The 16,580-nt window shown below is 43.1% G+C and overlaps 2 protein-coding genes across 2 annotated transcripts; one reads left to right on the forward strand and one right to left on the reverse strand.

The window, feature by feature from the left end:
- Nucleotides 1–1,320: 1,320 nt before the first annotated feature.
- LOC116891410 (protein FAM24A) lies at nucleotides 1,321–10,450 on the reverse strand. The gene is made up of 5 exons (XM_032892437.1): nucleotides 10,221–10,450; nucleotides 9,013–9,088; nucleotides 5,111–5,269; nucleotides 3,442–3,566; nucleotides 1,321–2,631 (listed from the first exon to the last, which is right to left on the reverse strand). Exons 4-5 carry the CDS (start codon nucleotides 3,555–3,557, stop codon nucleotides 2,451–2,453), a joined length of 297 nt encoding a protein of 98 aa, XP_032748328.1. The 5' UTR covers nucleotides 3,558–3,566; nucleotides 5,111–5,269; nucleotides 9,013–9,088; nucleotides 10,221–10,450; the 3' UTR covers nucleotides 1,321–2,450.
- A 736-nt stretch (nucleotides 10,451–11,186) lies between these two features.
- LOC116891409 (protein FAM24A-like) lies at nucleotides 11,187–12,533 on the forward strand. Its single transcript, XM_032892436.1, has 2 exons — nucleotides 11,187–11,425; nucleotides 12,240–12,533. Exons 1-2 carry the CDS (start codon nucleotides 11,292–11,294, stop codon nucleotides 12,463–12,465), a joined length of 360 nt encoding a protein of 119 aa, XP_032748327.1. The 5' UTR covers nucleotides 11,187–11,291; the 3' UTR covers nucleotides 12,466–12,533.
- Nucleotides 12,534–16,580: the final 4,047 nt, after the last annotated feature.

Consider the following 16,580-nt stretch of genomic DNA (forward strand, 5'->3'; position numbering starts at 1 on the left):
TCAGTAGTTACGAGTGCTTGCTACACTTCTAGATTACAGAAGTTTGGTTTCCAGTACCCATGCCAGGTAGCTCCCAACTGTAACTCCAGCTTTAAGAGATCCACCATCCTCTTCCGGCCTCTGTGAGCACTTCCCAGAGATGGAGAAACCCTGGACTTCTTGATCCTGAGTAGGATCAAGCTATTCCTTCCCCTCATATGTGGCTCAGGGAAACCTACAGAAAGGGGCAGGAATATTCTAAGAGCCAGAGAGGTGGAGGACACTGAGTAAACGATACCTTCTATACACAGCAGAGTCGATGCACACAGGAACTCAGAGACTGGCGGCAGGCAAAGGGCCTGCATAGGTTTGGGGTCTCAGCATTTAAATGCAAGTGAACACAGCCCACATTCCTGACTGAGAAGCTGTCTCCAGTTGATAACCACTTAATTTGCAAGTGAAAAATTTGTTTTCTCGAAAGTGTCTCGCTGTATGTACAAACCACTCTTAAGACCCGGTCCCATGCCCAAAAGTAGATGGCCAACACAAACTGAACTCGGTGGTATTTTTGGAGGGCTTTTTGTTAGCTCTCACAATGCTTTGTCTGGGATCTCTCTTTTTTCTTTTTCTTACACTACAGGTCTTTGCTTATACATTATGCTTTCTAATGTAGTATTTAGGGGACTTCCACGTTTTCTAATGTGTTTTCTCTGTGTCTGTGTTTCTTGTGTGTGTGTTTTCTTTTACTCTGTTTCTCTGTTCATTTGCTCGGTTTGTCCTATTCAGGTTTGTCTGTTATTTTTTTTCCTCTTTAGATACCCCTTTGTTTTCTAATGTAGGAAAGCAAGAAAGGATATGGACTTGGGTGTGTGGAGAGGTGGGGAGGCTCTGGGAGGAGTTGGGGGAAATGGGGCTAAAATCAGAATTTATTGTATGGAAAAAAAATCTTCAGTTAAATTTAAGTACTATACAGTAAAAATGAAAAAGAAAAAGGAAGGAAGCAAAAAAGAATGAAAACAAACAAACAAACAAAAAACCCAGGAGCAGCATGGAACAGAATTCAGAAAGAATTTAGCTTGGAAAAAGTCATCTCACTTAGAGGCGTTGTTGTCTCTTTGGGCACAGGAAGTTTCAGTCTTGAACCTAACTTTTAAAATTATTTTAGACATTTAGCAAAATAACGTCCTGTCTTTAAAACTGCTTACATGTCCCCTTTGCTTACACTGCAGCATAGTCCGGTTGCCGCAGACCACCCAGGGGAGTGTGTCAGCAGAGTGACCAAGGCTTGGATTTCAGGTAGAGAACGGATTCGTCGCGACAGACAGACACAAACTCGAGGTGTGTGCTGCTGTGAAAAGCTTTACTTCTTGGCATAGATTTAAGCAGTTAGAACAGGTACATCATAATTGGCAGTCATCCAGCTCTTATTCATCACCCCACCAATGTCCCTTGTAAGGAGGAAAGCAGAACATATAGTCTAGGAAACAATTCTCAACTGCAAACAATAGTTTAGAAAACTGCAGTTATACTGCCAGACTTGTGGGCACCAGGTATGCATTCAACATTTACCTTTGTTTTAATAAAGTTTAAACTTTATATTTATGGCCCTCAGAATAATATGGAAACTTTTGTAACCATTCTATAATTTCTTTCATTTCTTGTTCGATATTAATTTTTCTTTTCCTTCTAGTTAACTCCTGATAAGTTTTTTCAACTTGTTGGAACTTATCCATGATCTTTCCAAAAGAGTCACTATTATTCTGAATCATGCTAAACAAAACTTTCCCAAAAGGGGGAAAAGGCTTTTCTGGAACAGTCATGTTCTTAACAGCTGCAATTAATTTCTCTCCTATTTGCTGGGAACTAATGGGTGCAGAAGTTGAATTCATCGCAGCCGTTGAGTTCATCAGGATCATGATGGTGTAAGACGTTTCCGTCTCTGAACTTTCAGTTCCTGAGACATCTAAAGGTACATGACCTTCCCACACTGCTATATTCTTAAAATCAGATATTGTTGACAGGCTTAAAGTTGCTAAGATCACCAAGGCTAGAACACAGAAGGTACCTCCACCGCAAGCATAGACCCTAGTCATCATCTTTCTGTAGGGAGACGGCCAGGACCTCCAGGAGGCCAAGCCATTCCAGGCACCTGCCTCTGTTCTGGATAGAAACGAAACACAAGAGCTTCAGGTCACACAGACTCCACTGGAGTGAGTGTGGCATCCGGTGACAGGCTAGTTGCCTCAAGTCTCCAAGTGAGAAAAAAATTTACAATAAAGGACATTCATAACCATTGCCATCACCAATTAAAGGTACAGGAGCATTTTGATTATTGTGTGCTTAAAGTACATAAAGACCATATTAGAGAGTAATTAAGAATATAAACATTTCAGAAATTGACTTGAAAAATAAAGCATTCTACTAAGAAGGGAATACTGATTGTGAAGATTTTTGTGTCCACCATTGCCATGTCAGAGTCCCTCATTTGTGCCACAAAAGCAAGGTGGCATGGCGCCAACATCCTTAAAGAGGCTACAGTTGTCACAACACTGGAGGGGACGACAAGGATCAGCAATGATGGGCTTGCCCCGGATCATCTTCTCAGAGGCCGCCTTGGTTGGATCCATACAGCTTTCAATTTCCCTTGCGCATCTTAAGAAAAGACACACAAAACAAGCTTACAGTTTTCCTTCCCACTGAGCTTCTTACAACGATGAGGGCTATGTGAGAAAGTCCAGGGTGGGAGCCCATCATACATGTGACACCAGCCTTGGGTTAAAGCTCTCTGCTCCTTTCCCATCTTTTCCTCTCCTACAGTTGCTATGCGTGTGAGACCAGGACACCATTACAAGTGAAGGAGAGTGAATTGTACCCCAGTGGCTGCTACAGGCCCAGGAGGTGTGGAGATGATGGAGAAGGCCCAGCAGTTGGCTGGGCTCAGCTCTAGCCCCTACAATCTAAGTCCCTAGTAAGGGACACCATCTCTTGTCTGACCTACATCCCTGTCAGCCGTCCTCCATGGACTCTATTCTCTTGGCCCACTTCACTCTTCCCAGTGAGTGTGGGAACAGGTGAGCTTCCCAGTGAGCAGAGAAGAGCTCACTCTGGCCAAGCTCTGTGTGAGTAGGAGACAGCCCATTCCCAAGGCATCCTCTGGCTTCTCCAGTCTACGTATAGTACTGAGTACAGAAAGGATGTCCGGCATCCTGATAAGTAACTGAAGGTTCACTCCCGTGTCTAAGTGACAGAAAAGTGATGCTGGCACCTATGCTGTCCAGGCTGAGAGCAGTTGACTTAGGGGCTCACAACCCCAAGCTAGGAGAACCCCCAAACTTCTGTGTCCACTTGCCCTCACTCTCAAACCTGACAGTGGCTCTTGACTTTCCCCTACCAAGGCAGTAAGAAGTGACCCAGCTCCAGCAGAGGGCCCCAGTGTTGTCCCCTCAGACCCCCACTACTCACTTCAGGGCCTTGGATATTTTCAGGTAAAGACAGAAGACGACAGTTATCAGTACAATTGCAGCTATCAGCAAAGTGCTAGCGATACCAATCATAACTTTCGTCCTCAAGTCGAACATCTCTCACATCTGGCAAAGAAGTTCAAACAGTTCAAGTGGCTTCACTCCCAAAGAGCCACTTGGCCATCCCCTCCCCCAAATTTCTTCAGTGAAAAAGAAAGGACCTAACGTATAGATTTATGGAATTCTTCAGGGTGGCCCGAGCTGACCTCAGGTAAGTAGGAGGGTGTGTTTGTGGTTGAAAAGGGACTTGATTGTAAAATCCATTTATCAGGCAGTGAGAGGCCCTTGAAGAACAAACAAACCTGCTCTGGGGCCTCTCCACAAGCCTTATGAAGTGTGCGCACAGAGAATCAAGTACGTTGGGTTAGACCTTTATGGATTCAGGGAATGGCTCTTCAAAATGTTATTGCCCAAAACTGCTTAGAAGGTCCACAACTCTATTTTGAAAGTGGTGCTTTTGGGGGGGGGGGGCGGAAAACAGACAAACTAAGTTTTGCTCTCAGTATTTAAAAGATTTGAACGCTTCTAGCCAACCCCTTGCCAAGGCTGCGACAGAGGCTTGCACAGACCATGAACCAGTGTTCTCAGGAGTCTCTTATGGCTCAGTCTGTCTTCTAGCAGGCTATGTGCCTCCCTGCTAAACCTTAATCCTCCCACAGAATCCTCTTCTGGACTAAGCAATAGGCTTAGTCTAGCATCTGAAGCCAGGAAACAGCAAGCCCAGAGAGGACAGAAAACAATATGACTACAAAACCAAGTCATCTGTCCAGCATTAAATTAAGGATAATTATTTAAACACACACACACACACACACATACACACACACACCCCTGTGATTTGAGAAAGAAGGATCCCAATAAACACACCTGTTAGATCAGTTAAGATATGGGCCGATGGGCCTCACTGTTGGAGGTCTGAGGTCTACCAGGGATGCTAGCACCAAGCCAGCCTGTGTGACATCAACCCACAGCCCCACCTCCTCAGAATTCCAAATTCCATTTGGACATTTGTGTTCCAAGAAATACAAATACTATTTTGGACCACTTAAAGTCCACCATTTGAGAGTCTGTTGATCAAAAACTGGTTAACTTTCAATTATTTCCAAAGACAATGGTGGATCGCGGTGTTTGAACATCCTTACATGATTGGCAGTGTTTCAGCTGTACAGTGAAACAATGTAAATCTCTTCACTACCAAGATTCAAGCCCACTTTCAGTGACACTGGCAGAGTCTCACCCTACATGGTTGAACAAATGACAGTTAGAGAGGACACCTATTTTAGACAGATTTGTGCTGTATGATTTTTTCCCCTTGACTTCTTTTCCAGGAACTATTTATTTATTTTTAAAGGATTTATTTATTTATTATGTATGCAATGTTCTCCCTGCATGTATGCCTGCAGGCCAGAAGAGGGCATCAGATCTCATTACAGATGGTTGTGAGCCACCATGTGGTTGTTGGGATTTGAACTCACAACCTCTGGAAGAACGGCCAGTGCTCTTAACCTGCCGAGCCATCTCTCCAGCCTTATTTATTTATTTATTTATTTACTAATTTTAACCTAAGGTGACCTCAGAAAAAGCTCCACACCCCCTACTAGGCTACTTACCTTCTCGGCTTTGTTCAGATGCAGATTTCTTCCCAGGAACAGAAGTTATTTCTTTGGTGAGAAGGTTCAGTTTCCAGAGGGATCAAGTTACCTGAGACAAGTTTTGAGCCTGATGTTACACTTGTCACCTAGCAATAGACACCCAATTACACATCTCAGCTGAAAGGAAAAGATTAAGAAAATGCATTTAAGGAAATTCTCTCTCCATATATCTATATCTATCTATCTATATCTATCTATCTATCTATATCATGCATATAACATAAAATAACTAAAACAGTATCAAGACTTGAGGCAATCTTTTTACTGTCAGCCCTGTGAAGTTAAAGTTATGTACTTCTGACATACAATGGCGAAGAGTATACATCTTTCCCACTTTCAGACTGGACATCCAGGAGTTCAAACGCTTTAGCTAACCATCACCTAGCCCCAGAAAATATGATAATGTCTCTCTGGAACTCTTACATGTTGCCGGCTCTTGGAGGGTTTCTGCTGCTGGTAAACTCAGCTGTCCGTGCGCGTTAGGGAAGGGCTGTTGGCCCTGACTGTAGTCTATAGCTGTCTTCTGTAGAGTTGCTGATTCTCAGTTCATTCAGATTCTTGATGTGAGCATGGGAATGGCCCAAGCTCTTCCCACAATTGGAACAAACAGAAAGCCCTGGACTTACTTCTACCCTTTGTCTGGATACCTGCAGTTGGCCCATCTTCCAGTTAGCGGATTCTTTCTCCTGCATGCTCAAATTGACTATCAAGTTCTGCTTAGTGTTATGATAGGTCCCAACTCCATAACTTCTACCTGGCTTTTCATTATAGTTCTCTTTTTATAAGTATTCTTTATGATACATATTTTCTCGTAGTTCTTTAGATGTGGCTTTCTTTGAACATAATTTTTAAATGGCCAAATTAAATCTTTTTCAAAGTAGGGCCAAAGTCTTACTTGTTCTTTTCAAATAACATCTTGATTGATAGTTCTTTTTTTTTTTTTTTTTTTGGATTCTACTTTTCAAAGATTTATAGTCAGTTTTGAAAACTAGATTATTTGTTTGTTTACTTCTTTTTGATTTTTCAAGACAAGATTTCTCTGTGTAGCCCTAGCTGTCCTGGAATTCACTCTGGAACTCACTCCATAGACCAGTTTGAGGCTGGCCTCGAACTGCCTCTGCCTCCTGAGCACTGGGATTAAAAGCATGTGCCACCACCTCCCAGCCTGAAAAGCAGATATTTTAAGTGGTACAACATGGCATCTTCTGTGTTCCCAGGACTGCCGTTGCTGCTGTTGGATTATGTAGTTTCTTTAGTGACTTGCCCAGCTGATTCTCTAACAGCTGTGTCCTTTGTTGTATGTGGACACTGATTTGCCCAGAGGTGGTTAATAGTTAGACAAAGGTTTTCTTAAATTCTTGGAACAACAACAAAATCTCCCAGTCTTTGCTGAGAGGCTCAGTGTACCTTTGGGTCATGCCTGCAGCAGAGAACCATGTCTCAGCCCCTTCTTCCAAAGGAAGGGCCTCCAACATCCTCCAGTAGCTTAGGGCTAGCTCACACTTTTCTAGGAGTGTTTATAACCCTACTTAGGCACACGACTTTATACATATGCATGGCCTTTAGACTCCCAGGAATATGTCAGTTATCCGAAAGCCATAGCATTTGGGAATCAAGGTGTCAGGTTCAAAGGGAACTCCTTTCCCTCCAAATTTCAAAAGGCAGAAGGGTCAGATGACTATCTATGGGGCCTGTTACCATACCTAAGCACATCCTGGCCTCAAGAACCCCTCATTGTCACAAGTACCTGTTACATACTTTGAAGTTCACGCTAGCATCCTAGCTCTTCTCACCTCCTCCCCTATCCTCAACTCCCCCCTTCCAGATGCCTCTGCTTGTTTTCTCTCTTATTTACAATAAAAACCTTCTTCCCCTGAATCACACCATGGAGTGATCAGGGCATCAGCTTATACACTAGGAATAATTGTCACTCAACTTTCCCTTCAGTCTTATTTTTGTCAACAAGCTGGAGTCATCTGAGAAGAGGGAACATCCAGTTGAGAAAATGCCTTTATCAGATTGGCCTGTAGACAAGCGTGGGGAGGGCGCTTACTTGATAGATGATTGATATGGGAGGTCCCATCCCACTGTGGACTCTGCCACCTCTGGGCAGGTGGTCTGAGTTTTATAAAAAGTGGAGTGATCCATGGGGAGTAAGCCAGTAAGCAGTGTTCTTCCATGGTCTCTGCTTCGGTTCCTGCCTCCATGTTTCTGTCTTAAGTTCCTTCCTCAGTATCCTTTGGTAATAGGTTACAAACCTGTAAGCTAAGTAAATATTTTTCTCTCTTAAGTTGCTTTTGGTCAGTGTTTTGTCACAACAAAAGAAGAGAAAACTAGGACAGCAGGCAAGGTTTTTGTTTTCCTCAGGCTTACAGTTCCAGGCACAGATTTCTTCTTGTGGAGTACACCTCAACTCCAATCAGAAAGCAGTTGGTTACCTCTGTCCTCTCCCCATAATGGTCATGCCACTATTGCTCAAGTGGCTACATGGGGCCTGGCAGGTTAGTATTATAGTATTCAGGGTTCATTGATCTCTTTTCTACCCATGAGGCCTACAAAGCACCTTCAGGCCCTTGCAAGGTAGCCATTAGGGGAAAAAAAGTTTTCCTGTCAGTTCCAACTTGGTTTCTCTATGTTCTGAAAGTAAAGCCTGTGGTATCTTTAGCTATAGAGGCTTACAATCCAATTATGGTGCCCAACCAACAGTGTTTCTCTTTGAGTATTCCATGCATGGCATTAAGACTTTTCATTTAATAAGCTATGTTTTCTGGGAGTAGCACTGTCTACCCGTGCTACATATGTTTCAACTTTGTACTTCCTTAAAATGTTACATATTTAATATTTTAGAGTTATTTTGTGTTAGTGTTTCGCCTGCATGTATGTATGTATTCCTGATGCCCATGTAGGTTTGAGGAGGGCATAGGTTTCTCTGGGACTGGAGATATAGATGGTTGTGAGCTGCCGTGTGGGTGCTGGGAGTAGAACCTGGGTCCTCTGCAAACACAAGAGCAACAAGTGCTCTTAACTCCCTAGCTCCTCTAAAATTACATTTTAAAAATTAACGACATAGTGGGTTTCTACAAGAACTTTGATGTGGCCTTAGTTTTCATTAACCAACCCCTCATCCTCTGTTCTCCCTCATTCACCTGCCCCCCCCAATCCCTGCCTTTAACTCTCAATATCCTTCCCCCTATTTTAATATCATGTGTTCTACCATTACTCCCCTCCATTCAGATGCTTCTCTCCTCTCTCCTGGGCCCTTTCTGACTACCGGGACATATGTACTTGAAATGAAACACACAGATCTTAATATATCAAGCTAGGATCCAGATATGAGAGAGAAATGCAGTTGATCTTTCTGGGCCTCGGCTATATCACCAGTGCTTTTCCAATTCCATCTATTCTCTTGCACATTTTATTTCATCTTCCTTTGCAGCTGAGAACTACTGCATGTGTACTGTATTTTCATTATTCCATCATCAGTGGACGAACATCTAAGCTGATCCCACTTCCTGACTCTTGTGAATGTGGAGTTTTTTAGGCCTGAAAAGGTTGACATAGTCACTGCTATTCTTGGCCTCAGGTTTTTCCCAGAGCAGCAAGGACTAACCTGTTGCATTGGCTTCTCTGGATTGGAATACCTTGAGGACAGAGAAATATGATTAAAGCATGTGTCTTACGTGTGTCAGTTCTTTGGGATCTTTTTATCTTAACCATAAAGGATGATATGACGCCAATGGGTTTATGATTGAGTTCTCTTGCATGACCCCATATTTGGGTAGCTAAAATACAAAGTCTAGTCAGTTTTCTATTATTGGCTTTTTAGATAAATGAACATTCTAAGACATTGGCTTTCTCACCTTACGTCTTTTTTTAAAGTCCAATTTTACTTTTGATTAGCAGTCAAATTCTAAGTTTCTCTGGGAGAAATAGAGTCTAAAAAGGGAAATTAGGAGTTACACATATTCAGATATGTTTGGGCAAGTTGTGATGAGGCTTGTTTGAGCATGGAACGGAATTCAGAACTCTGTGAAAGAAAGCTGGTATCTAGAGAGTTGATGTCACACAGCATGTGTCCCAGACTAGGCGAGATGTAAGAGCTAACAATGGCTGTCCATTCCAGCAGGCCGCCCTTCTGAAAGTAAGCTCTTCAAACTTAGACCTCAATAATTTCAATTTTCTTTCTGTCTTGAGTAACATTTTAAATCCTTTTAAAATGTCACATATGTTACATATGAATACTACGTATCTTGATCATATTCTACCCCTCTGCCTTTCATCTCCCATACCCAGAAATCCCCCTCACATCTCTTTCCTACCTTCTTGTCGTCTTTTCTTTTATAATCTACTGAGTTCAATAAGCGACACCTATGTGCACATAGGTGTGGAGCCATCCACCATGGCTTGGGCAAGCTTGTAGTGGTCATGTCCCAAAGACAAGTGTGTCTCTTTTCCCAGAAACCCCCAATAGCTGTTCTCCAGGTACGGGCCTCAGGAGGCCCTACCCTGTAAATGCTGAGATTTTAATTGGCTCCGTCTTATGTAGATTATCACAGCTGCCATGAAACCATGGCCACAAGACAGCATCACACAGTGGTCTTCGTGCCACATCCTCTGACTCTTATTTTCTTTCCGCTTCCTTTCCACAATGTTTCCTGAGCCTTAGGATCTAAAGTTGATAATATTTGTCCCATCTATGCCTTACCACTCAAGTCACTTATTCTTAGCACTCTAAACAGTTATGAGTGTAGCCATTAACTATTGCCCACTGCAGAAAGAACCTACTCTGGCCGGAGTGGAGGCCAGCATTGACCTATGGGTATAAATATGAATATTAAAAGGCAGCTTAACATAACCATTTAGCAAAGTAAGAGTATGGGTTCCCTCCTAAAGCCTAGATAGACTTCCTCAGTCAAGTTTTTTTTTAAACCAGGATTATATTATCAGACATGGATTCCCTCTTGTGGAGCAAGCCTCAGATTCAGTCAGAAAGTAATGGGTTACCCCCACCCTACGCCCCAAACAGTAATGCTACTATTGCCTCATACATACTACCCAAGGTACATACTGCTGGGCAGGTTAGTGTTGTAGCACACAGGGTCCAGCACTGAGGAAGACCTCTGATCTCTCGTTTCCCCTATGAGTTTGTACAACACGTTGTGTCCCTATGAAAGCTAATCATCAGGAGAAACTTTCCTGATCACTGCGACATCGATTTCTCTGTTTTGCCACCAAAGTATGGTGTCTTCAGCAAGAAGGTCTTATCATCTAGTTACGATGGACAGCAAAGAACATTAGAATTCCTTGGGTTTTTGTTTTTTTTTTTTTGGTGTTTCTGGGGCCTCCCTGACCAGTAACTCCTAGGGAGTTAATCCATGATTGGCATTGTTTCTTAAGGTTTATTTTGTTCATCTAATTGCTGTCTAATTGTATTAGTATTGGCTTCCACCCAGCAGTGAAGAATCAGAAAGCAGTAAGTGGGCTTTGGTGGCCAGAACATCTCCGTCACCCCCCACTCACTTTCCCTCTGAGAGTGTCAGAGGTAAGTTTGAGGAAGTTAATTATTCCAAATGAGAAATGTTGAAGATTCGGGTCTTAAAAGAAAAGAAAAAAAGGGACGGTTTTCAATACTCGAATTTCCACCCCCAACCCTGCTGCCCAGAACACACTGCAATTACACAATGGCTCTTCCAGCTTCTCAGACTGGAGTTCTGGCTTAGAAGTGGTCATTCTTTAATGAGGCCTTTGAAGCTCACGCTCAGGGGGCAGAGACGGGTGACTCTGAATATGAGCAGAATTCAGGAGGCCCAGGTGAGTGTGCAGGAAGCAACTGCTAGTTCCAGGGTAGGCCCATCTATTACCGAGCGTCTCTTAACTCCTGCCCGTGTGTCTCCTCCACTGCCTCTCCTTCTGTCTTCAGACTGCCCTTTAGCTTTCATTGCCTGTGAATTATACATTTGAAAATTTCCCTTCTAACCTACCTTGGGCCAGGTAAGACCTCCCCAGAAAGAGTCCGTCTGGTTTGCAGGTGTCTGTGTTTGAGGTTCGTCTCCCTCTTACTGAGGGGAGTACGTGGAGGCTGCTATGGGTGTGTGGGAGGGACGCCACATTCACTGCTTCTCTGCTTCTCCGCCCAGGTATGTTTAGTTCTTTTGACCTCCGGACGATAATCATGATCATCATTGGTAGTGGGATCCTGGCAGCCATGTTTCTACTGACAGGAGTTGTGCTCTGTCTTTACTCCAAAATAGCCAGGGCTCTGAATCCATGTGGGTAAGAATGAACAATAACCCCTCTCATGGGGCACTGGGGCCCTCTGCTGGAGCTGGGTCACTTCTTACTGCCTTTGTAGGGGAAAGTCAAGAGCCACTGTCAGGTTTGAGAGTGAGGGCAAGTGGACACAGAAGTTTGAGGGTTCTCCTAGCTTGGGGTTGTGAGCCCCTAAGTCAACTGCTCTCAGCCTGGACAGCATGGGTGCCAGCATCACTTTTCTGTCACTTAGACACGGGAGTGAACCTTCAGTTACTTATCAGGATGCCGGACATCCTTTCTGTACTCAGTACTATACGTAGACTGGAGAAGCCAGAGGATGCCTTGGGAATGGGCTGTCTCCTACTCACACAGAGCTTGGCCAGAGTGAGCTCTTCTCTGCTCACTGGGAAGCTCACCTGTTCCCACACTCACTGGGAAGAGTGAAGTGGGCCATGAGAATAGAGTCCATGGAGGACGGCTGACAGGGATGTAGGTCAGACAAGAGATGGTGTCCCTTACTAGGGACTTAGATTGTAGGGGCCAGAGCTGAGCCCAGCCAACTGCTGGGCCTTCTCCATCATCTCCACACCTCCTGGGCCTGTAGCAGCCACTGGGGTACAATTCATTCTCCTTCACTTATAATGGTGTCCTGGTCTCACATGCATAGCAACTGTAGGAGAGAAAAAAATGGGAAAGGAGCAGAGAGCTTTAACCCAAGGCTGGTGTCACATGTATGATGGGCTCCCACCCTGGACTTTCTCACATAGCCCTCATCGTTGTAAGAAGCTCAGTGGGAAGGAAAACTCTAAACTTGTTTTGCGTGTCTTTTCTTAAGAACTGGAAAGGAGTTAGACGATCAACTCTGTTCTGATCCGTGCAAGACCACCCAGGATCAGATCATCCGGGTCAACAGCCTCAATGCTGACACTTGCCGTCCCTTCCACGGCAGCACAATTGGTCTTGAGAACTGCCAGCCCCTCCAGTGTTTCAGTGCATGTGGCACGTATGAAGGCGCTAACTCCCTGACACCTTGCCTTTGTAACACAAAGGAAGGACTCTGACACGACACTGGCGGATAAAAGGAAATCTTCACCATCAGTATTTCAATTTCTTAGTACAATATTTTCTTACTCAACTTACACAATTTCTATTGTGTTATAAATGTCGTGTACTATCTAACATGGTATTTATGTACTTTTGTATAAATGTACAATAATGAAAACAATCTCTGCCTCTCTTGTGTTTCTTAATTATATTTATTATACTACTACGTGTATTCCAGCCAAGGACCAAACTCAGTCACTCAAGTTCTCGAGAATGGGAGGGTTGCATGGGCACCAAGTCAGTCTTGGGCAAAACTGCAGGTGCAAGCTGACAGACCACCACTGCAGTTCTGAAGCTATGCTCAGACAGCTTGCAGCATTTCTCTCCTTCAGATTTTTCTTTTTCTCTCAGGTTTTTCTCTTTCTTTTTCCTGTCTCAGTTCACCTCCATCTTTTATTGGTTGCACACTTCCTTGTTATACAATAATTTATAATCAAAAGCCCTTTCATTATTTTCCTCAAGCCCATTATGTTTCCTGAAAAAAGTATGTCACCAGAAATCACAATACACATACAAAGTCACAGTTCAGTGTCTGCTAAAGCAAGTTATACATTAACTTTTAACTCTCAGGAAAGCTTCCAAATCATAAGTCATCTGGGCGTAGACATGCAGTTCAGCATCAGCCTAAGAACAGAAAGATGCTGAACAGGTAGGGTAGTGTTAATGTTTTTAACTTGCCTCAATTTGCAGAATCTCTTTATTAAGCTCATCCAAATATCTATTTGTACAATGCTTTTCAAGCTCTTTTCCATTTGTAATATTAGTTCCTCTTGCAGCTTCCCTCAGGGTTCCTTCACAAGCCTGAATTCTATCTGTTAGAACTTGTACCCTAGTTTTCCTTAGGCAGACAATGCCAGGGCGTCAAATCAGTAACGTTCCAGTCTTTCCAGGAAGGTCAATTCACTAACCCAGTGCCCTCTCCTGGGGTCCAAATTCAACCTTTTATCTTTTTTTCTTTTATTGGATTTTAAAATTTACATTTCAAATGTTATTCCCTTTCCTGGTTTCCCGGACATAAGCTTCCTATCCCATCCTGCTCCCCTTCTTTTATAAGGGTGTTCCCCTCCCCATCCACCTCCCCTTCCTGCCCACCCCAACATTACCCTACACTGGAGGGTTCAGCCTTGACAGGACCAAGGAATTCTCCTTCCATTGGTGCCCAACAAGGCCATCTCCTGCTACGTATGCAGCTGGAGCTACAGGTCAGTCCATGTATAGTCTTTGGGTAGTGGTTTAGTCCCTGGGAGCCCTGGTTGGTTGGCATTGTTGCTCTTATGGGATTGCAAGCCCCTTCAGCTCTTTCAATCCTTTCTCTAATTCTTCCAATGGGAGTCCTATTCTTAGTTCAATGGTTTGCTCCTAGCATTTGCCTCTGTATTTGACATGCTCTGGTTGTGCCTCAGGAGACATTTATATCCGGCTCCTGTCAGCATGCACTTCTTAGCTGTAAATATATATATATGCTGTATACCCACATGGGGCAGGCTCTGAATGGCCATTCCTTCAGTCTCTGCTCCAAACTTTGTCTCCATATCCCCTCCTATGAATATTTTTGTTCCCTCTTTTAAGAAAGATTGCAGCATCCGCATTTTGCTCATCCTTCTTGAGCTTCTTTTGGTCTGTGGATTGTATCTTGGGTAATTCAAGCTTTTGGGCTAATATCCACTTATCAGGGAGTGCATACCATGTGTGTTTTTCTGTGACTGAGTTACCTCACTCAGGATGATATTTTCTAGATCTAGGTTTGCCTATGAATTTCATGAAGTCATTGTTTTTGATAGCTGAGTAGTACTCCATTGTGTAGATGTAACACATTTTCTGTATCCATTCTTCTGTTGAAGGCCATCTGGGTTCTTTCCAGCTTCTGGCTATTATAAATAAGGCTGCTATGAACATAGTGGAGCATGTGTCTTTGTTGTATGTTGGAGCATCTTTTGGATATATGCCCAGGAGAAGTATAACTGGGTCCCCAGGTAGTGGAATGTCCAATTTTCTGAGGAACCTCTAGACTGATTTCCAGAGTGGTTGTACCAGTTTGCAATCCCATCAACAATGGAGGAATGTTCCTCTTTCTCCACATCCTCGCCAGCACCTGCTGTCACCTGAGTTTTTGATCTTAGCCATTTTGATTGTTGTGAGGTGGAATCTCAGGGTTGTTTTGATTTGCATTTCCCTGATGACTAAGGATGTTGAGCATTTCTTTAGGTACTTCTCAGCCATTCGATATTCCTCAGCTGAGAATTCTTTGTTTAGCTCTGTACCCCATTTTTTAATAGGGTTATTTGACTCTCTGGAGTCTAACTTCTTGAGTTCTTTGTATATTTTGGGTAATAACCCTCTCTCAGATGTAGGATTGGTAAAGATCTTTTCCCAATCTGTTGGTTGCTATTTTGTCCTAATGACAGTATCTTTTGCCTTGCAGAAACTTAGCAGTTTTATGATGTCCTGTTTGTCGATTCTTGATCTTAGAGCATAAGCCATTGGTGTTTTCTTCAGGAAAAATTTCCCAGTGCCCATGTGTTCGAGACTCTTCCCCACTTTTTCTTCTATTAGTTTGAATGTATCTGGTTTGAGGTGGAAGTCCTTGTTCCACTTGGACTTAAGCTTTGTACAAGGCAATAAAATGAATCCATTTGCATTCTTCTACATGTTGACCTCCAGTTGAATCAGCACCATTTGTTGAAAATGCTATCTTTTTTTTATTGGATGGTTTTAGCTCCTTTGTCAAAGATCAAGTGACCATAAGTGTGTGGGTTCATTTCTGGGTCTGCAATCCTATTCCATTTATCTACCTGCCTGTCTCTGTACCAATACCGTACACTGTTTATCACTATTGCTCTGTAATACTGCTTGAGGTCAGGGATGGTGATTTCCCCCAGAAGTTCTTTTATTGTTGAGGATAGTTTTCACTATCCCGGGCCTTTTATCTTTTTTATTATACATATATCTTCCTATTTTCCCCAATAATATTTCTGAATCAAATTCTCTATTATTAGAGATCTCCCCTCGTGGGGGTTCTCACCACTGCTCATTAGTTCAGTAGACCCAGCTATTTATTCCTCTTTCTTGTCCCTTGTATTTTTTATGGACATCCCTGTGTTTAGTGACCCAGGCCTAGTTTTCTTGTTTCTTGGGGTCTTCAATTTTCTTAACTACTAAAACTTCAGGTTTCTCAAATGTATTTCTGCTTCAAAAATTTCCTGCTTCGAATATTTCCTGGTACAACTTAATCATCATGAGTTGGCTAAGATTTCTCAAAGAACAATTAAGGCAGTCAGCCTCCGCATCCAGAACCCATTGTCCCGTTATGCCTGGGTTGGCTGCTTGAATGGCCAGGACCAGAGTAGTTTATTGCTATAGACATCAGAGCCATTTCCTTCTCTGCCCTCCATCCCTTTCTCAGATATATGTATTTTTTACCGAAGTTGTATTTCAGGACAAATATGGTATAGAAAAAGCAAAACAGACATGCATACAAGGAAAAGCAGCACCATCTGTACGCTGGAATGTCAGAGATGCATTATTCGGGTTGACAGTGCTCCCACAGCTGAAACTGTTGTCATGCAACTGCATTTGCAAACATGCCACACCTGACATATTTCCTACTATGAGATTTAGGCAAGCAGGCACGTAATATGATTTTAGTAAAAGTAGGAAAAAGAGTACAAAATATAAGATCCCTGCACTCTTCCAGTCCCAGATGGAAAAGGTAAGTCAACTTCAGGGCACTTCCAACTGGAGCAGCAGTTAAGTGTGGGAAGCTGGAGTAATGGCAGTGGTTCTTTTGAGAGCTTGTTCCTCCTCAATCCAGCTTGTCACTCACTGGGAGAGAGTGGGTGCATCCTGGTGGCCTATCTCTTGGTTTACACTGGCTGACATTTAAGATTGGACAGACCTTGGTGGCTTCTAAAGAAAGGGAACATGGAGCATAAGGAGGCCGGCCTACCTATAATCCAACCTGGGAGCTGGGGGGGGAGGATCCCACGCTCCGGGTCATTAGCAACTACACAGTGAGTTTTAGCCAATAATATAATATATACATATATAAATAACATATATAAATAACATATAT

Source organism: Rattus rattus, chromosome 2, assembly GCF_011064425.1.
Source record: "Rattus rattus isolate New Zealand chromosome 2, Rrattus_CSIRO_v1, whole genome shotgun sequence".
Classification (NCBI taxonomy): Eukaryota; Metazoa; Chordata; class Mammalia; order Rodentia; family Muridae; genus Rattus; species Rattus rattus.

Excerpts from the sequence above, each read along its gene's own strand:
- LOC116891409 (XM_032892436.1), top strand. The coding sequence starts at position 11,292 with ATGTTTAGTTCTTTTGACCTCCGGACGATAATCATGATCATCATTGGT. Across the intron at positions 11,426-12,239 it reads AGGGCTCTGAATCCATGTGG|AACTGGAAAGGAGTTAGACG; the intron begins GTAAGAATGAAC and ends TCTTTTCTTAAG.
- LOC116891410 (XM_032892437.1), bottom strand. The coding sequence starts at position 3,557 with ATGTTCGACTTGAGGACGAAAGTTATGATTGGTATCGCTAGCACTTTG. Across the intron at positions 2,632-3,441 it reads AAAATATCCAAGGCCCTGAA|ATGCGCAAGGGAAATTGAAA; the intron begins GTGAGTAGTGGG and ends TCTTTTCTTAAG.